The 20,557-nt window shown below is 53.6% G+C and overlaps 1 protein-coding gene and 1 long non-coding RNA gene across 3 annotated transcripts; one reads left to right on the forward strand and one right to left on the reverse strand.

Annotated features, from left to right (window-relative positions):
- Positions 1-152: 152 nt before the first annotated feature.
- Positions 153-19,215, reverse strand: ZIC4 (Zic family member 4). The gene is given in 7 exon segments (XM_025448983.3): positions 153-2,976; positions 5,062-5,380; positions 9,974-10,249; positions 10,252-10,590; positions 16,661-16,745; positions 17,914-17,943; positions 17,946-19,215. Coding segments are annotated over 7 exon segments (1,164 nt in total). The 5' UTR covers positions 18,060-19,215; the 3' UTR covers positions 153-2,975.
- LOC112661112 (uncharacterized) lies at positions 6,554-8,596 on the forward strand. Of its 2 annotated transcripts, XR_004808692.2 has the most exons (3): positions 6,554-6,671; positions 7,196-7,468; positions 8,365-8,596. It is a non-coding gene; the product is annotated as an uncharacterized LOC112661112 (long non-coding RNA). The 2 variants fall into 2 exon arrangements; XR_003137437.3 differs by having other exon boundaries at positions 6,583-7,468.
- Positions 19,216-20,557: the final 1,342 nt, after the last annotated feature.

Here is a 20,557-nt window from a genome sequence, read left to right on the forward strand (position 1 = left end):
CTTTACTGGGTCCCTGCGTGTTGCTACCCTGAACAACCTGGCTCCAGACGTGTTTCTGTAAAACCGGGAGGGAAGGCCAGCAAAGGGACTGGAGGCTTCAGGAGGGCCCCACATCTTTCCCTGGGAGATGAAGCAATAACAGGACACTCGAATTCAAAAGAGGAAGGGAAACATCACAACATTTATTACCAAAGAAAATAGCAAAACGGAGCTCCATGTACACGACGCTCTTTGGAGGGAAAGAGAATCACAGATTTTAATTCATTTGTACATATTTACAGCAAGATTAAAGCCACAGCTTTCAACTATGCTTTTCATTGAACAATCACTTTCAATCAAATACATAACAACTTTTTTTTTTCCTTTCAGGTTAGTTCATAATTTAAGGATCTAAAAGGAGAGCTGATAAATCACAAACAGTGTGGGTGGAGATGTACCAAATAGTCTAAGGTTTCAGTCAAGCTTTGTGTGTATGTGTGTGAATTTATGATTACAAAACATTTGCCTGTCTGTATAATTCACATTCATTGCAATCATTACATTTTCCCATAAATTAGCAATATAAACAAACATATGGGGACCTCCAGTAAACAAATAAAAATCAATATAAGAGACAACATTTTGCAGCAACTATAATAACAGCATGGGTTACAGCTTGGGGAAACTTCTTTACAAATCATTGATTCAGCACACACAGAGTGGGGAGGCCGGTACATCCTTGTTTATTTAAACCACCTTTAAAACCACGTCGGGAAGTTGGGGGAAGGCCGGACAGGGTGAAATTTACTTCCCAGGGCACAATATTAAATGAAAACTGCATATGTGGATGGGAGGAGGGTATTTGCATGCACTTTGGGGACACTATCTTGTAAACTGAACTTTCTGAACTTCAACTGCCAAAATTCTGAAGAAAACAGGAAATTATAAAAATGGCTCTCCCTCAAGCCACTCTACTTTCTATTAATGGCAGAGAGGGCTTGTTGATTGCTTGCTGCTAGTGGGAAGAAATACACAATGGGTCTATTTTTAGGACAGATTGTCTCTGAAGGAGCAGAAAATATTAACAATTGCTTGGCTGCAGCCTTAGGTTCCAAGGATCCTTGGCAAGAATATTGGGAGTTTAAGGAGTCCCCAAAGGAGGTTCATCCAAGTAACCTGACTGGGGCTGATGAGAGTGCAGGCCAGTGCAGAGAGAAGCAGACACACAGTGTGTTCTTGGGGTGTGTACCCTTGGCCTACACCTTCTCTGCATTCTTTCCCCCACGTCCCAGAGCCAGTGCAAAGGGCCCCTCAACATCTGCGCACCTCCACAGACCTTGGACCTGATGTCTCTGTGCTGCTTTTGTTTTTTCCTTAGGAGGACTCAGTCCCAAAGTTATCAGTTGGTGTAGTGTGCATGTATTTTTTTTTTTTAAGAAGTTTGATTTTATCTCTTTAGAAACGGTTTGAAACTAACCGGGCAGAGGGAGTTTGACAGAGAGGAGAACAAATCGCTGACAAAGAACCTTTTACGTTTCATCAGCGTTGTTAGGACGACAAGCAGGAATGTCTCAGATAATAACTCCCACTTCAAAGATTTCTCAGCTCAATAGAAAGCGGACCATCCTTTTTATTCAACCACAAGGACTGGCACTAAAGAAGACTCTACTGTTTGATTTTTTTTTTCACCGTGTTTATTTTTCCCCTATTCACTGGGGTACTTGGATAAAATAAACAACAAGACAATTAAGGGAACATGGACTTCTAACTTTCCTGCCATCTTCCCTATCCCCTTGGCCTTGGGCTCTTGAGTTCATGCCCAGGGCCAGAGTAGGCCTGAGGGGGTAACCTATGCCCCATGCTAGGGAGAAACAAGTGTGGGGGGCTTCAAGAGACTTCTGGGATGGAGGAGCAGAATGGGCTGTTCTGGGGGCCAGAGTGGAAATGTCCCAAAGGCACACTCTGAACTCCCCAGACTCATCCAGGGTGCCCTCTCCACAAGTCCCTTTCAAATTCAGGCCTCCACTCTGCTCAAATTGCAGAGATGCTTTGCACAAAATCCAGCTGGGGATGCTCATTTGTTAAGCTTCTGAGATTGCCTAAAGTTATTTACTCTTGACCCTGGAGCTTCTTTGGGGCGCAGTCAGGACGTGTGGAGTCCGGCTCACCCTTTCCTGAATGCGGCCCAGGCACCAAAGCGACCCCTCCTCCCCAGAGGAGTGCAGGGTGAACCCCTAAACGCGGGCGAGGCTGGTCCCAAAGAGGAAGTATATACTGGAGAACGCAGTGACAGTATTAAATGGCGTGAAAGCAAAGGTCAGCGCAAATGTATCTTAATAGAGTGTCTGCAGTGAAGTGTGCCGCCTTTGAAGCGGCCGCTCCCCGCGCGCATTTCCATGGCGAGCCTAACGCGGCATGCTGATGCACCGTCAAACTCACACTTTCAACCCCAAAACCCGACTCTTTGAACAACCCGAGCTTGATTAGACCTTTCTCCTTTTCTTTCCCCTCTTACAAACCATTTCCTCGCCTTTAGAAACTCGCCATCAAACCCAAATGCGCCCTCTGATCACCGCAGAAAGCAGAAACAAAGGGGGCTGAGCGGCGATTCAAGCGGCCCTTTTCTTCCCTCACATTATTATCCATTTTTATTATGATCGGGAACAAGTGCCCATTCGCGTGGGTTTTGTTTACCGGAAATTAAATGAAAATGATTTAGTCCGCGTCAAACAAAAATATATACTTGTATACACAAGAAAAAAGGCCTGTTAGACGTAAATATTATGTCCTTAATGAAAAGCCTGGACGGGCTCCAGGCTCGGCCTTTCAGGATTTCAGTGCAACTTGCCCATTGCCATAGAAATCCTAACTTACCATGAAGATGCACCGTGGCGAAGAAACATTGCTTTGTGCGCGGACCCTTTGATGTCGCAGGCGCTAGATGCGGGCGCTCAGCTGCGTTGGGCGAGATTACCTTGCGAGCAACGCGGTGGACATCTGTAACAAGCAAATGAAAAATTAAAGGCTATTAGTGGCCGACCAAGCATTTTTATTTTATTTCACTATTTTGCGGTTGGAGTGGAAGGCAAACCGGGGCCTGGAAGAGAAGAGGAAGAAATGAGTCCTATTTGGAGAGGGGAGAATTTTTCAACGTCAGAAGCAGCAAGTTCCTCAGATGCCCTCTGCACCTTGCGGTGGGGCGGGTGTTTCCCGATGGGAACCGGTTGTTTGCTGCAGACCGCGGCCCTTGGCCAGGCGGCCTCTGGACGCTATTGTACGGCGAGGGGGCTGGGGGAGGGGATTGCAGTCCCACTTCCACAAGAATGTATACACCAAGGATGTGTTCCGACCGATTCTGGGTTTTATTAGGGGTAACGAAAACAACCCCACTACAGTTAGGACATTATTTATCTGATGAAAGGGTGGGGCTGCAGGGCAGGAGTGAGAATTGTCTAATAGTATCCGAAGAGGAGAGTGTGGAAGAAAATCCAGCAGAGTGGCAGGACCAGGACTTGTTTGTTGGCCAGTCTTGGTGGCTCCCCATAGGTGGGACTACCACAGCCCTACGTATGGCTAAATTCTTAAGGGATTGGGATAGGCCTACTCAAGCTTTTTCACTCTTCTTTATCTTTCTGTCCTCCACCCTCATGTTAGTAAGGATTTGGGGGCAGCCCCATCCTCCCTGCAGAGGGTAGGAGACTGGGAAACAGGCCGATGTCTCCCCTGCTTGGCAACAGTTGCAAAGACTTTCCTCTCCTCTGCCCCCAATATCTGGTTCTTTATCTGGGGACTTGGTACCCAGTATCTCGAATACACATTCTATCTAGATCCGTTGGGTGTTTGCCTCTAAAACATTTATTACTGTAGTTCATCTCTCTCGTCTACTCCCCACCACACACACAGGCAGCTTTTTAGAAAGAAGACCAACAATCCTGAGATTTTTTTACAAAGATCATCACAGAATTGACGTGATCCATCCAGACACTGTTGCCTAGGCCAGATCCCTTCACTGTGGAGGCCTTGGCTCAGTGACGTCATTGGCCCATTCTGCACCCCCAGGGCCAAGCACCCACAAGATTCCACAGGCAGCGCCTCTATAAGGGGTGGAGGGTGGTGGGAGGGATGGGGTAATTGGTACCGGGAGGCTTCAGAGTATAGAATCCTGGAGCCCCTCCAGCGCTCTTTTGTCTGCATTTTCTGTTGTTAGGACTCACACCCTACCCCAAGCATATAACGCTTACGTGGCAGACAGACAGGCAGACCGATATATCTGTGTGCTTGGGCCAGTCTGTGGGAGAGTGGCATGTGATGCTGGACGTTAGGTGCTTAAAGCCCTTTCCCTTTTATCTCCTTTGTATCAATAGTTGGAAAATTTAGGATCTGGGACTTATGCATTGTTTCAAAGGATAGCTGAAAGAGGGGGAAATGTAGGGAGGCAAGGTGGAAGGAAAGAGGCAAGACCAGGGCTCAGGAATCCCCTCTGCCACCTTCTGCCATCAGAACTCCGGAGGGGGCTGCGAATGGGGGCTCGGAAAGGAGTAGGGGGGCAACCGAGCTGCCCAGGCCTCGAGGAAAACAGTTCTCATTCTGTGAACCAGGAGAGGATTTTGTGGCCTTAATGTCACCGTCTGCAGCTGCCAAGTTTGCACAGAAACTCTCCTAATGTGTATTTTTCTGTCCTTCTGCCTGTCTCTGGCTGTACCTTCTCTACCCAAACACTGGTGCCATGCTCCCCAGTCACGAGGGCGGCTGTGTGTGGGTGGGGGGTGGGGGGAGGGTGCTGGGCGTGATTGTACAATCAATGTGGGAACCACGTTTGCATGTTAAAATGAGGGGCATTATATCAGCACCTTAAAGGAGCTCGACCCTTCAGGGGTTGCCTCCCTCCCTCCCTCGCCCTGTCGTCAGGCCTCAGTAACCCCGCCTAGCCGAGCAGTCAGGGGACCGGAAGCGGCCACCGCAGCGGCGACCCTAACGGCGGCGGCGGCGGCGGCGGCGGCGGCGGCGGGGCCAGGTGGCGGCCCGGGGCCCGGGGGCGCGGCGGGGGCAGCCGCGGCGGGGCCGGCGCCCTGACACACGTACCATTCGCTCAGGTCGGCGCCGCGCGCCACCGCCGCCGCCGAGGAGGCCGCCGCGGGCTCGCGGCCGAGGTCCGACGAGGGCGACACGAGGGTGGACGGCGTGGCCGAGTCGTAGCCGGAGCTGGGCGGCGGCGGGGAGCGCCCGTGCACCTTCATGTGCTTACGCAGCGAGCTGGGGTGCGTGTAGCACTTGTCGCAGCCGCGCACTTTGCACGTGTAGGGCTTGTCGCTCGTGTGCACGTGCGAGTGCTTCTTGCGGTCGCTGCTGTTGGCGAAGCGCCGCTCGCAGCCCTCGAACTCGCACCTGAAGGGCTTCTCCCCTGGTGGAGGCAACGCAGAGACATTAGTGTACGCGGGTCGTGGCCCCGGCGGGGCCTCACCGCCCTAAGCAATTTCTTTTCTTTCTTTTTTTTTGGGGGGGGGGGTTAGAGACGCACAGAAGGTTTTCCGGAACCCCTTGCCTTTCGGGTCTCAGCACCAGCACCCCCTGCTCCCGCCCCGAGCGCGCCCCGATCGGCCTCCGGCGCGCCGCCTCCCCTCCCCCTCTCCCGCCGGGCCCGGGGGGGGGGGGAGGGGGGAGGGGGGGAGGGGGGAGGGGGAGGGCGCGGGGGAGGAGCGACAAGGACTCCATCTTAGTCGAGTTTCCGTCCTGACCCACTCTGGTTGTTTTCCTCCAAATTTCCTCCACTAGGAGCCAGACGCCCCCCTGCCCGGGAAGGGAGCTGACCGAGGAGCTGGCGTCGGCTCCATTGAAAGTTGCTGGTTCTAGCCACGCGTCTCTCTGCCGTCGCCTCGCGCGCGTGCACACACTCGCACACGCGCGCGCGCACACACACCCCACCACGGCCAAAATTGTTCCCTAAAGTAGGTTTTGTGTAAACGCCGAGGCGGTGGAATGGTTTCAAGATGCGCCCCCGATGCACACGCGGCGTGTGCGTCATGTGCGTTCGTGCTGCAGGGAAAGGTCCTCTGAGCAGTGATTCACTTCAGACGCGATTTTTTTTTTTACGGGAAGCGGAGCCCCCTCCCCCTTCCCTCCGACCCCCTGAGGGCAAACATTTAGCAGCATCCCTCGAATCTTGCCGAAACCGTCCGGGGTCCCTCCAGTTCCGCGCGCCGGCGATAGTATCCCCGGCGGCCTCCCGGAGACGCCGCGGCGGGCAGCCGGCTCCCCCGGCCCGCGCTGAGCGCAGAGGTGCGGTCGCCTCCCAGGCCGGGCAGGCCGGCGCCCGGGCCTCGCAGGCCGGAGCCGGGAGGCGGGCGCCGCGGGGTCGGCCCGCGCCCGGCGCGATCCGAGGCCTCGCGCGCAATCGCGCTCCCGAGCTCCGCGGCTCCGCGGGGAGCGCAGCTGCCGAGAGGCGGCCGGGCCCGGAGCACGAGCGGGCGGCCGCGTAGAGGCGCGCGGGGCTCGGATCCGCCGTGCGGGGCCCCGGAGAGCCGCGGCGAGGCGCGAGCGCGCGGTCGGGCGGAAGCACTGGCCAGGACGAGCCGAGCCCGAGCCCCGAGCCCCGAGCCCCGAGCTCGCCGGCGGCTGGCTTCGCTGCAGTGTGGGGGTGGAAGGACCCCAAGCACCCAGAAGCCCAGGTTCCCGCCGGAGCTGCCGATGGAAAGGTGGGGAGGCAGTGTCTAGGCGTCTTACACCGACGGATGCCACTGGGCGCCCTAGGTTGAGAGGAAGGCTACCGGGCGTCCGGCTAAGAAAGAGCGGCATGGCCGGAGGACTGTTGCCTTTGTGGTCGCTTCTCCCGCCGCTTCCAGGAAAGACGGGTGCTTTGGGACAGGTTTGAACAAACAAAGCCCCTGTTCCTGCGCCGAGCTGAAGCTCAGGCGGAGTCAGAGTTTTGCGCACAGCCCTCGCCTCCGTGCAGCTGCGGATGGGGAGCCCAGGGTTCTGGCACCGACCGTCGCTGCGTCCTGCCCCTGCAGGACTACCGCTAGTGCAGTGCGACACGGGGCGGTGCTGGCATCTGCCATTTCTCGGCACACCGGCACCATTTTATTAAAAACAAAAACAAGAAAGCTGCAGAAAACACCAGTGTCCCTGTTGGCCCCCTTGTTTTCTCCCCTCTGATCCCTGTGGGCAGCTGCCAAAAACTAAAACTTTTTCTTCCTCCCTTCCTTCTTTTCTTTCTAAGATCATTTACAAGAACCATGCAATTCAGGGCCTGCAAAAGAAAACAAGATTTACTGAGAGCGCAGAGGAGGAATAGAATGTGAGGTTGAGTGCCACCACCACCACCCCCCTCCCCAAGTATTCCCCACACACTTATCCCACTTGCGAGCACCTCGTTGGACATTCCCGTAAAACTGAAACAATGATTTCATCCCAGACCGGGAGCAGAGGGGAAAAGCAGGGCACTGAAGGTGATCCAGGCAGCCTGGAAGTTCGGAGGCCCCGGGGATGCCAGGTGAGGCCGCGCCCCCGCCCCCCACCCGCGCCCTCCCGGCCTCTCCCCAGCTGCTGCTCCCCGGACTCCTCGCCTAACGCCGCGCCCCCACCCCACCCCACCCCCCAAACGCTGCCTCCCGCCCCCTCCCTGCCCACCGGGTCGGGCGCTGCGCCCCGGGTGGGTGGATGGGTGGGTGGGGAGAGGCAGGGTTGGGCCAGGGCCCCGCGGCCCGTCCGCAGCGGCCTGGGCCTGGGGCTAAGTCCTGGAGGGCGCGGAGTCTCCTCCCAGAGGCTCAGCGGCCCGGAGAGGCCTCCTCCCCGGCCCTGCGCCAAGCTCGCCTGACAAAGTTCGGGAGCTGCGGCGCAGTCCGGTCGCGCCATTTTCTGGCACTTGTGGCTGCGCCGGGTTACCGAGCGTCAGCGCCCCGGCCCCCGTCTACACCGCCGGGGAAGGTGGGGCGAGCCCCCAGCCGGGGGCCTCGGGAAGGGGGGCAGGCGGCGGGGCCCGCGTCCCCCTCGCGGCCGCCCCATTGTTCCGGGATTGCGGGCGCTGGCGCCGAGGGAGCCCCTTCGGCGGGGCCGGGGGCAGCTGCGTGCGAGGCCCGGCCCCGGATTCCGATCCGGGAAATCTCAGCTCCTGAGGAATCGGCTCCTGTTCGCCGCTTCCGCGACTCGAGGAAATGAAACGCCATTAATATTTGAAAAGGCAATTATTTTCCTGTTGAATCGAGAACTGTCTTCATGAATAATTTGTAGTGAGGTCTATTGCCATTTGAGAAACATTTTGGTTTTTTTTTTTTTTTTTGTCTTGTTTTTGTTTTTCTCTGTCTCTCTTTTCATTACTTAGGAGGGGGGTTTGAAGGAAAAGCCGGAGCAGGCGAGGCTCAGTCGATTTTTTTTTTTTTTAAACTCCAGCGATAATGAATCAGGACTGCCAGTGGAAAGGACGCACTTGCAATTCTGTCCTGAATAGACGCAAACCTGAGCCAGCACGGGCGCACTGAACTTGCTTCTCTGCTGTAGGTCGATTGCACTAAGAATTTAACCATTTTCTGCTTCATGGACTTCAAACAGTAGGCCGGCAAAGAGCAGTAAAAGTTTGTTTGTTTAAAAAACCCCTGTCATTAAAAATGAGTTCCTTCTCTGGCTCAGGACTGCGCGTCTATCTTCGCAGTACAGGCCGTCAGCTCCTGGAGCAGCGAGCCTGTGGGAGGTGATCAGGGCCTCCCTTCTCCTCCCCTCCCCCGGGATAAAACCCTGAGGGCGGGAAGGGGGAACAAATGCTTGAGGGGGTGGGGGGAGGATATTGGAAACAGTTCGGGGAAGACTGCGTGTCTAGATATGCCACGGAAATAAAGTGGGAGACCAAGAGTGGAGTTTGGTCTGGACTTCGCCTGTGCCAGTGTCCTGGCCAGGGACCTTCCCGGAGAGATTGCAGGGTTTGGGGGAGAGAACGGGATTTGCAAATTTCTTTCTGTGGTAGCGCCAGCCTGGGGGAGTCTTTTGACTCTACCACTTGCTGATATTTCCACTAAGAATAGAGGTGAGTAAGGTAGAGCGCCAAGAGAGTAAGAGAAGTAAGGCACCAAGCTGGAACTTCTCTTCTCCTCTCCCTACTAGCCCCCTTCTCCTATCCCCAAAGTAGGGGAGGAGAGATGTTGACTTCTTAAACTTCCAGGGAGTTTGGGCAGGAAACCCTAGCTAGGGAGAGTACAAACGTCGACTGCTAAACTAATTAATGTAACTTCACAGGCTGTTCTGGGAAGTGTGAAAACTTTCTCCTTGCAATTGCATTAATTAGAGATGCTTCTGGCCAGAGGAGTTCAACTTTGCATGCTCTTGAGCGGGCTCCTTTTCTTTCTGTTAACTAGAACTAACAGATGTGGTTGACACATGTCCCCATTTCACTTAACAGCTCGGTAAATGACATTTAAGGCAGATGAGTCTCCTTGGGTCTCTGCTAAAGCAAAAGGGTTTGTCAAAAGTCCCAAGTGTCAGGTCACCAAGGCTCCAGAAACGAGAGCAAAGTTATCCCACGAGACCCTAAATCCTAAAGAAGGCACAAAGGGCCTGATGACCCCTCAGTTCAGGTGGTGGCCAGGTTGTCAAGCCCTCCCCTGGAAGAGTACTTTCACCCAGGATTCCAAGAAGACCAGGAAAATTAGATGGTCGCATATATTACGACTTTGGGGGGGAACAGTGCCGTTTTAAAACCTGAAAATCAAACTGGATGATCAGGGTATACACATTTGCACACGCAGACACCCAAGCACGTTCGTTCACACTCTCCTCCTCCCCGAGAGCAGAAATCCCGCACTATCCTCCCCACACAAAGCCTCAGGAAACTTCTGTGACTCTAATAGAAGGGCGTAATTAATATTTTATGGACTTGGCTCCTGGAAACACCGAGATATCCCCCCCTCCTCCCAGATGGAACTTGAGGAAATCCAGCCCCGAGGGCCCAGAAGAGGCCGCCTGCTTCCCCCAGAGGGTCCGCACGAGACAGACAGTGCCGAATACTGACCTGTGTGAGTTCTTTTGTGTATTTTGAGATTTTCTGATCTAGCAAAGACCTTCCCACACCCCGGGAAAGGACAGGGGAAGGGCTTCTCGCCCGTGTGCACGCGGATATGATTTACAAGTTTGTATTTGGCTTTAAAGGGCTTGCCCTGGCGCGGACACTCCTCCCAGAAGCAGATGTGGTTGGCCTGCTCCGGGCCGCCGACGTGTTCCACGGTGACGTGCGTGACCAGCTCGTGCATGGTGCTGAAAGTTTTGGAGCAGAGGCGCGGGGGCGGGGGCTATCCGCTGCCAGCCACTTGCAGATGAGCTCCTGTTTGATGGGCTGGCGCATGTAGCGGAAGAAGGCGCCGGGACCGTGGGGCGCGGCGAGGTTCACGGTCAGGTTCATGCCCCCGTAGCCGTGCAGGGCCGCGGCAGCTGCCAGGGCGTCGCTGCGGGCCACGGGTCCCGGCGCAAAGGGTTCAGGTCGCGCGTACATGTCTCCAGGGAGCCCCAGACGCAGGAGTCCGTTCAAAGTGCCACTGGGGGAGGCCTGGGGCGGCTGCTCTTGAAGGCCCGGGAACACCGAGGGGCTGGAGGCGGCAGCAAGCTGGGGGCCATGGTGTCCGGAGCTGCTACCTGTTGTCGAGACAAATAGCGCGCGTGAGGACAGGCGGCGTGGGCTGAGCATTCCACCAGGCCCCGGGGGGCAGGCCCAGCCCAGCCACACCACGGCCTCTGCCGTCAGCACCGGGACCGGGAGCCAGACAGAGGCGGCAGCGAACCGCGTGGCCAGCGCGGAGCCAAGCGCCTCCGCTGCCGGCCGGCTGCGCGGCCGTTCGGCAGAGCCCCCTGCGGCTCCGCGAGCGGGCGACGGACCGAGGCTGCGGGGCAGGTGGAAGGGGCAGCGGGGTGCGCAGGGCCGAGTCTGTGGATTTCTGGGGGGCCTTGGGCTCTGCTCCGGAGGGATCCGACCTGCGCCCCCAGCGTGCTTTGGAAGCCAGCTCCCTGGGGCGCTCGGGGTCGCGGAGCCCCGCAGGGGGGTGGAGGTGAGGCAAGCGGTGATGTCTTAGGGGCCGGTGGTGCGGGAGCGCCCGGGTCACGAATACGAATTTAAGCGCCCGGCTCGGCTGGGGGAGCGCGGCCTGCAGGCACCCGTCCGGGCTCCCCGGACCTCCCTAGGTCAGGCCGCTCACACCAGTCACCTGACGGCGGGGAGGGGAAAGACCCACCACCAAAAAACAAAAACAAAACAAAACAACTTATGCAAAGTTTTTTTTTTTTTTTTTGATTCCCTCAAGTTTCGGGTTGTCCGTCCCCCCCTCCCCCGGTCTCTAATGCCTACTTGAAACCCCGTGCACTAGTGAGGTAGCAGCGGGACGCGTGAGGAAGTGAATAGAGCTTCGGGGCCGCGGCCCGGGCCCGCGGAGAGGAACAATCACCCAGGTCGCCTATTGGCCCGCAGCCGGGCCCGACGTCAGCAATGACAGGTCCCGCCGCACGCGGATACACACACAGACACACACACAGTCCCTCCTGCTCCCGCGCCTCACCCCACCCCGCCCCGCCCCGCCCCACCCTACCCCCAGCGTCTCCGCTCCTACTGCTCATGCGCTCTGACCCGGGCACGGATTCTTTTCTCTCCTCTCGAGCCCCCTCCCCCTCCTTTCTCGAAAGCCGAGTGGAGCGGCTCGGCCTCGCTGCTCCGGGAAGCGAGCGGGGCCGGGCTGCGTCTTCTTGCGCCGCGACTTCGGGGAGGGGGTGTTGCGCCGGACGCCGAGGGCTCGGGTTATCAGCTGGGCAGATGCAGCCGCGCCGGGGCCGAGGGGCAGCGCGGGGCGCGGGGTGGAGGCCTGCTCGGGCGGCGCGGCCCACGAGCCGCAGGAGGCGGGGGCCTGCTCCCAGGGGCTGCAGACTCTCCGACCTGGACTGGAGGAACCCTGGGCTAGCAGCCCTTGAGCTGGATTTTCTCGCTTTCGCCGAATTTTGTGTGTGTGCGCCATTCAACTCTCTCTCCTCTCATTTCCTTGGATTCTTTATTCTTTCTTTCCCTTTCCCCACTCCCCACTCTATTCTTTCCATTTGGCCTTGCCAGCGCCCCCCCCCCTCCCCAAGGGCCAGCCGCCCTCGGAGACGCGTGAACCCAGGAATCCGGGCCAGACCCGAGCCAGAGGTGGTGACGACCTGAGAGAGGCTGGCCTCGAACCCAAGCCACCCTCCGGAGAGGGGCTAAGAATCTTCTCCGCCACAAATCACTCCGCCTCGCCGGCCCGTTGGCCAAAGAAACAAAGGCGAGGGGCAGGCCGCAGGGGGAAACAGGCCCTCCCCCACCCCGGGGTCTCCCCGAGTCACGGTCTTGAGCTCCGTACCCTGCAGCCAAACGGAGCCTCTGGGAAAGGGCCCTGGGATCACTTCCACTCAGCTCTCACCACTTGTTGCCTGTGGCCGGAGCCTCTGCCTCTCTCCTCGCCAGCCTTCAGGGCTCTGGGGAGAGGGGACGCCAAGGTCCCCCACCCAGGCTGTGCGAGGGACTGCGGCCCCACCATGGCCTGCTGTCCCGGGACGCCCTCCCGGGCTGAGGTTCCACCGTTTTGGGGTGGGGGTCGGCCGGCGGGGAAAAAAAAAAAAAAAACATAACAAAACAAACCTTTCAGTTTGGGCCTGGTCTAGCGGTGCACAAACGGAGGTGGGCGGGGGTGGGGGGGTCCTTTGTTTGTGCCTCCGACCGGCTAGGGCCGGCTGCACAGCTTGGCGATTTAAAGGGCTGCTCGCCCTGACGCCTGCCTTGCTCTCTGCAGCCAAAAATGCCAACTTAAGTACTTGGGCCTCCCTAGAGGCCATAGAAAGCGACTCCAAAGCAAAGAAAGGTTTGGATTTTTAAGAGAAGTTTTAAGGATTGAGTAAAAGACCCTGTATCCCTAGCAGAGGTGAGAAGTTTGGACAGATTGCAAGGAACTCTGACTCGGAGTTGATTGAGCTGCCCCACCCATTCCCAGCACCAAGAACTATTCTTATACATTTCCTAGGCAGTAAAAGGGGGTTTCTTTTAAATTTTTTAAAATAATTAACTTATTTATAATGGTTGGCAGATTCTTTGAGACTTTCTTCATTTAATGCTTTGTTCCCTGCTCGGGTGCATTTTAGCGAGGGATTAACTTCCACAATTTCCCTCGGCTTTGACAAGTCCAGGTCTTTCTGCTCCTCTGGCTGGCCGGAAGAGCTTAAGCAACGCAACCAATAGATGCTGCGTTAGCATTGAAAGAAAGAAAGAAAGAAAGAAAGAAAGAAAGAAAGAAAGAAAGAAAGAAAGAAAGAAGACAAAAGAAAAAGTTGAAGGAGAGCTTTTGACAGCCAAATCCCTTCTGCTCTGGAAACCAAGGACTTCTACTTAGTGTTGAGACTAGACTTTGAGGATTTGTCTCCTTCCTGGCTTTTACCTTCTCCCATACTCTCATTTTCTGGGATTTACCTTTCTGCTCACAGAAGCCTCCTCTCCTGTCCTCTGCCCTGTTTTCCCTTCTTCAAAGTGATGGCCAGGCTGGGTCTCAGAGTGGTTTCAAGGCCGCCCTCCCCCCCAAGTGTCTGTTGAATGTTGCAGTTGCCTAGGCAAGTCTGAGCTGAACCCACTAGGGGCTCCTAAAGACAAATGAACAAACACACACGAACAAAAAAACAAAACCAGAAAAAATATAAACCCCCTAAACTCAAAAGGAGTGTGTCCCTCCCTGGGAACCCTTGCCCAGCTGTTTCTCCCAACTATCTCTCAACATGAAGCTTAGCCAACTCCTCCTGTAGCATTCAGGCCTAAGTGCAGGGATACTTCTGCAGTAGTCCAGCAATAAAAATATTTTCCTTTCCACCTGAACCTATGTGATCTATAAGCTACTGTTTAGGATGTTTGTCAAACTCGGCATCCATTTACGCTTTCATTAAATCTGATTTGCATAAAAATGGACCCCTTAATATACACACTGTGACCTCACCTGCATCAAAAGCTTTGAATAACAGCAGAGAACGCCGCCGGTATTTAGGTTTAGTCTATGGACCCTTTTGGAAGCCTTGTGGTGTCAGTGAACTCTAACAGTCCTGTTTTTGTTAACAACACATGTATGAGAAGAAAATTGTAACTTTCCATTAGAAGGTGGTGAAAATAGAGGGGCAATTTCCCCCTTCCAAGTTTGTGGACCCCTGAGTTCTAAGCAGTGACTCTGTAGACTTTAGGGATAAGAAGCAGAGGTTTTATACTTTAGGATGTTAATACGCTGCACACTGTACTAACTTTACCCTTGAAACACTTTGAACATGTGTGTGGCTTTTTGTGCCAACAGTGAAAGGGCAGATGTATCTGATTCAGCCAAATTTGCCGACAGTAACCTGGCCCCATGGAGCTCCTTCCCAGATGCAGCATTCTCTTGAAGCACTAAAAACATATGGACCATCCTGGGTAGATACTTCTTGAGTAGCCAGAGGTTACTTGACCTGCAGGTCACTAAGGCTGCCAGACCCTTACAAGTTCCTTGGAGCCACATGGTTCACACGTTGGCTAAACACAGAAATGAGGCCAGGAATTCTCCCAGAGGGACATTTTCCCAGGGACAGAGACAGGGAGAGGAAAGAAAAAAAAAAAAAAGAATCCATTTACCCACTAATACTTAAAGACCAGGAACTCTGGGTGATTACATAAGGGTCTTCAAGGCATATCTCTGAAAGAAGCCCCAAAGCAGTACACAAGTAACTGTAGAGGACAGGCGGACACTGATGGCAGGGAGGCATATTTTAGTTTTCAGAGCTGTTTCTTTGAGTCTTCCAGTGCCAGGTGGCAAGGAATCCAGATTTCATTGACTTGATAGGGCAGGCTGAAAAGTGGTGTTCCTCTCTTTCAGAAGGTTGTCTCAGCACCCTGACTCCCAATACCAAATGCTTGGCTGGAGCATTCTATTTCTAACCATGCTGGGGGGGGGTAGAGCATTGTTGAATTCACTTTCCCGCTGGATTTGCAGGAAAAAAAAAAAAAAAGAGAGAGAGAGAGAGACATTCTGCAGCCCAGAGATCTTCAGCAGAAGTCAAAGAAGCACTGGAGGCTTTTGTAGGGACCTGTTTGGAACAGATTCCACCACCAGATGCCAAACATCCATCCAGTGCCCAGAAACCTGACCTAGGCACCTTTGTTCCCTCAGCCTGGTCAAAGCAACAGCATATACCAAAGTGATTTTTTTAGTCCTGTTGTATAGAAATATGACATCTGCCAGAGCTCCTCCCTATCCTGGCTCCAATAGGGGGATGTCTGACCTCTTTCCTTTGGAAAGAAAGAAATAGGGGAGGTTTCGGATCAATAGCTGGGCTATTTTTCCACTTTGATCTTTTAAGCAATGCTAAATGATGATTATCTGTTGCAGGTTATGCATAGAGCAGGATCCCAGGAGCTGAGGGCCACTGCACAGAGCCTGACCCAAAACAAGCCTTGTTGTCTGAATGGTCTGTGTCTAGATCTGCTGTCACTTGTTCAACCATTTCTTCCCTGTTTCTAGTCAGGTTACCACCCAAAACAAGGGAAAAGTCTCTTTATAGGCTATTCACAGACAGACTTCAGATTCCTGTGGTGAGAGGTTGTCTCCAGTCTTATGAAAAAGACAAATAAATAACTTAAGCACCAGGAGCCCACCGTATGTCCTAGCCCAAAGTGTACAAAGGAGATGAGATCTAGGATTCTGGAGATAAAGGGAGCTATTCCTCTCCTCTGCTATGGAACTTTGGGCCTAATCATCGTGAAGGGAACTGAGTATGAAAGAAAATATACTTGGACAAAATTTAATTTCCAAGCAACAGTTCTGCTAAATATCTTTTCAACAAAAGATTAAGAAACATGGTCAAAGGATCTTCCAGAACAGCACTGAGGAATTAAAACAACTGAATTTACATAATAAGCACATCTCTCTTGAGAACCCTGTCATCAAATTATCCCAAAATCATAGAAGAAAGCCATTTCCTGAGTTGTCCATTTAACTTTTGTTAAGAATGTTTCTTTTCCTTCCAACTAGGGAATACCTTGGAGGCAACCATCAGCTGGTGGTATAGTTGAAATGAGGGAAACTAGAAGCGCCTGGAAGGGAAAGCACCCAACCCTAAATCATATGCTTATTCTAAATGGAATATTAAATTAAATTCTTCACAATGAAGGTATTCCTGACAGAGCGGCTGTCAGTCACTCCCTGTTCAGACACCACATTGTGGGAACGTAGTTGCCGCCACATTGCAGAAGGCTGGTGTCCCTGGTAAAGATGATGCATATCATGTAAACCCCATCACCAAGATCAAAGTCTGCTCCTTTCATGGAAGCCAATACATGTCAAACCTCATTCCAATCAAATCGTCTGGAAATGAATTCAAGATGAATATGTCATAGAATAATGTGACAGTGGAACTGCAGAAGGTCAGGGGTTGTTGTTTCAATGAGAGAGTCGTCAAATATTAATTCTAGAATGTCCAGATGAGTAGGCATTGAGGGGGATTAGCTGGCTGCTGGTGGGACGTTGTGTCGCTGATTTGTGTGCAAATGCATCAAACACCAAGGTGTTGTTCTCAGTTTCATTGGAACTCAAGAAACACCTCCAAGCTCACAACCCAACATAATCAAAAGACAAAACAAATCTTCCCACTTAAAAAATAATAACTTCAGCAAACCAATATTCGAAAGAGGATTTTAACTTACTAGACTCTTTCAGGGAGTTTCGGTAAAGCCGCAATCTTTTCCTCATCACCAAGGAAGTCTTGTATCTCATTTTCTGACTTTGAGCCTGTTTGGGAAGAAAAGAGGGGCAGTCACTAAGTCAAACAATTTCATCCATGTTTGTATGGCAAGATTGTGTGCCTTGAATGTATCAGTGTTGGTCTGAAGAATGTTAGTCCTTCCTAGACCATTTTCAAATTTAAAAGTGAAAGAAAGGATCTGCTGGGAACTACCCATATTTATTGCAAAATGATATAAGCTTTGTAATAAAAATATTAAAAATCATTTCCCTGCTCGATTTTTTTTTTTTTTTGGTGAAACTCGTGTTAATTTCCTTTGCAGATAGAATTTAAGCGCCACTCAGCATTCAAACACCTCTAACTTCTAGAATTTGAATTTATTGTATGAGAAATTCCCATTATTTTCTTTAAGTTTACTGAGTTTAGTAAAATGTAATCGGGAGGCCTGGGTGTCCTCTGGGATGTTGGCAAGTTAAAAATTGAGGTACAAGAATTGGGATTGAGAAGAGAGAAATTCCTTTGTAAATTTGTAGATCTTGCTCATGGTGGTATGGGAACCCTTACCATCCCATGGCTTCGCTCCCAAGCCCATTTGGAAATCATCATTGGTTGATTTTTTAAAGTTAATATAAAATTCACCAGAATAGAAAAAAAAAAGTATTATTCGTATCATTTGGTCCTGGTTGTCTCCATTTCTTAGTTAGGAATGTCAGAAATAGCTCCCAATCCCCCTGTTATTTTGCATTCCTTATCAAATTCGCTTTGTGGTTAATGCTACCAAGCCATTGGCTATCCTAAAGCCTGAAACCCATCCTGGGGACCTTTGCAATCTGTCAGGCAATGCTAAAGACAGTGGAACAGCCAAACAGAGGCGATCCACCCAGCCCCAACTCTCAATTTGGCCTAGAAAGACAAACAGTCATTGAAAAGGTCTCAGGCTGGACAAACACAGCACGCCCTCTGTCAATGAGGACGTCTGCCCGTCTTGACACTCCAGCCCACAGAACAAGCGATTGTTTAACTTGTTGAACCACAGGCCAAATCCAAATGGGGCTCTGCTATCTCAAAGGCTTTCCAATTCTCTATGCTCAAAGATCTCTTTCTCTCTCCCTCAATCCCCAAACTGGGCTTGAACTAGCTTGTGTGTTTTCACCCTTCCCTCTCCCTTCTTTTCTAGGTCCAAGCCTGAGGAGTGCGAGTGGGGGATAGACTCACCTTTTCCCAGAGGGTTTTATTTATTTTCAATTCTTTTTTAACCAAAAGGCTTCTGTCCCCAAAAGTAATAAGCTCCTTCCTGCACAAATCAGGAAAGAAAGGAGGCCCAACTTCACATTCCTACAGAAGGGTGGCATGCTGGGCATCCTCGCTCTAAAATTTCCTCATGGCAGGATGTCTGGCACAGGAAAAGTCCTGGTTGGTTGGAACTAATAGAATTTACTTTCTTGCCTCAGAGGGAAATGGGTGTGAGTTTCCCTAGAGAGCCCGAGTCCACGCACAATGCTGCCCAAGTCCCTCCCCCCTTAAGAGGCCTGGGTCACTTCTACCCCCAGATCCTGGCAGTCTTTTGTGCATTACAAACCCACACGCATGCCAAAAAATGCTGCACAGGCTAGACTTTGGGCTGGCAACTGGCACCTTAAGCTTCTCTGTAGTAGCTCCATCACCAGGCTAGTGTAGGGAACCAGGGTAAAGATCTTCTCCTTTGCTTCAAACTCTGAGTCCATTTGGCAAACCAGTGATCTCACTTGAAGGAGGGGTGAAAGACTATGGGGGCAATCCCTGGGCCCCTGGACTTGAGATCCCCGCCAACCCAGAGATACAAAAGCTCTGAAAATGCTTGGCTAGGTTCTCCTCAAATGACTGCTCCTGATTTGTCTCCACACACTCCACACTCCCGTGGCCACTTAATCAGGAGTCAGCAGCACAACCTGGAGGCTTATTGGAATCTACCTTCCTCCTCACATCTCGAGAAGAGGAAAGGGTGCCAGCCAATGAGATAATTGATCTTTCTGGGGGAGAGCCAAGCAGGTGGGCCCGTGGGTACACACAAAAGGCACCGTTTTTCTTTGGGGGAACACCAAGGCTGTACGTTGTGGGGTCTCGCTAGATGGGGCAGGCCTGCCCAAGGTCAGAGGTCACCTACAGCCTGCTTTGCAAGCCAGAGATTTCAGTCCCGGAGCCATCCACGCTGCTCCACACTGATTAACCCGCAGGCGCTCAGGCAAAGGCATGCTGGCCTCTCAGCCACAGCTCAGCTGGGGCGGGTGCAGAGCAGGGGCGCTTCAGCCAGCCTGGGAGCTCCCAAGCAAAACCCGAAAAGGCTCCCGATTCTGCCCGCGGCCTGCTGCTGCCAGCTGCACCGGCATCTCCCTGACTCCCCTCCATCGGGCCCTGGAGCTCCCGGGAGTTGGGCAGCAAGCCTGGGTTGTGTGATGGTCTTTTCTCATTCTTCTGTTCCCTAGAGGAAGGAGCTCCCGTTTCCCGGCTCTGGGCTGACGGCCCGGGTGACCTCCGTGTGCTCAGAGTCGAGTCTGCATTAGTGGGTCGCCTGAAGGATCAGCCCCGACATTTAACCTTCCCTTTGAACACCCCCCCCCACCCCCACCTGCCCGCAGCTAGATTGAGGAAGGGCAGTTGGTGCCTCGCTTTGGGTGGCTCGGAGGCCCATGCTGTCCGAAAGGGGGTAGAAATATGACCTTGGAATCCAAAGAGAGCCTCCTGCAGACGGTGCCGGCCGCCGTGCAGCCCCTCAACGCCCCTTCACCGTTCTTAAGACCTCGCTGGCTCCCAGCAGTCCCCACGGACAGCCAACCTCATTCATCAACCCCAAACTTTCCGGTCAAGCCTTTGAGGCAATCCTAGCTTTCTTTCACAGCCCAGCTCTGTTCCCGCCTCACTTGCCCCTAATTTCCTGTGTCCCTGGATGTCTAAGGTAGTGCCCAGAATCCTAGGCGGCTGCGGCCTGCTCCCCAGAGAGCTCATCGTAGCCCTGGTTCGCTTTCGGAAGCAAGCAAGCAAGCAAGCGAGTCCCGAACCCTGGCCGGCCGCGCGCAGAGAGCGGATCCCAGCGGTCAACTTCCCGAGGCAGGACCGGGATGCGCGAGGGCGAGGATCCGGGCCGCGAGGCCAACCCGGTCGGCAGATGCCGTCAGGTTGGGGCGGAGAAGTCCCATCATCTTGCTTCCAGCCTGGCTAACTTAGCTCCAGCGACCCTGGAAGGGGGACGCCGAGTCCCTCCCGGCCATCCTCGCAAGGGCAGGGCAGGGCAGCTGCCTGCAGGGCCCCTCTCCTGGCGAGGGTCCTGCTCACTTGGAGCAAAGGAAGCTCTCGGCCACGACTCCCCTTCTTGTGCCCACGGTGGGGCACCCAGGCAGTTTACAAGGAGGGGAGAAAAGGCGGGTGGGCAACAAGCTGCCCTTGGTCCGGGTGCCAGTGGGAGCCCCATGCGTCCTCCTTGCCCCCCCTCCCTGGGAAGAAAAGATGGACTCATCCCCAGCGCTGCCCCTCCGCGGAGGGGCCCCCTCCTCCCCTCAGTGTCAATGGGGTGGGGCCTATACTTACGGTTGGGGGGCTAATGAGGGAGGGGATGGGGAGAAAGTCTAGCTGGGCCTCTTTCCCCAGTGGGGTTTGGGTGCCAGTGGCCCCGCTAAGGGCGCTTGCTCCCCAGCAGCTGGCGGCACAGGTCCCCGTCTATCTGCCCCCTGGACTCAGGCACTTACCCTGCTCCACCTGTTGCCGGGATCGCCTCATTTCTGCACATCACTTTGGGGTGGCCGAGGGGGAACCACAAACCCCTCCAAGCCTCTCTTTTGTGGTTCCAGCGAGGCGGTCATCCTTCATTTCTCCTTTTCCAGCTTTC

This window comes from Canis lupus, chromosome 23 (genome assembly GCF_003254725.2).
Source record: "Canis lupus dingo isolate Sandy chromosome 23, ASM325472v2, whole genome shotgun sequence".
Lineage (NCBI taxonomy): Eukaryota > Metazoa > Chordata > Mammalia > Carnivora > Canidae > Canis > Canis lupus.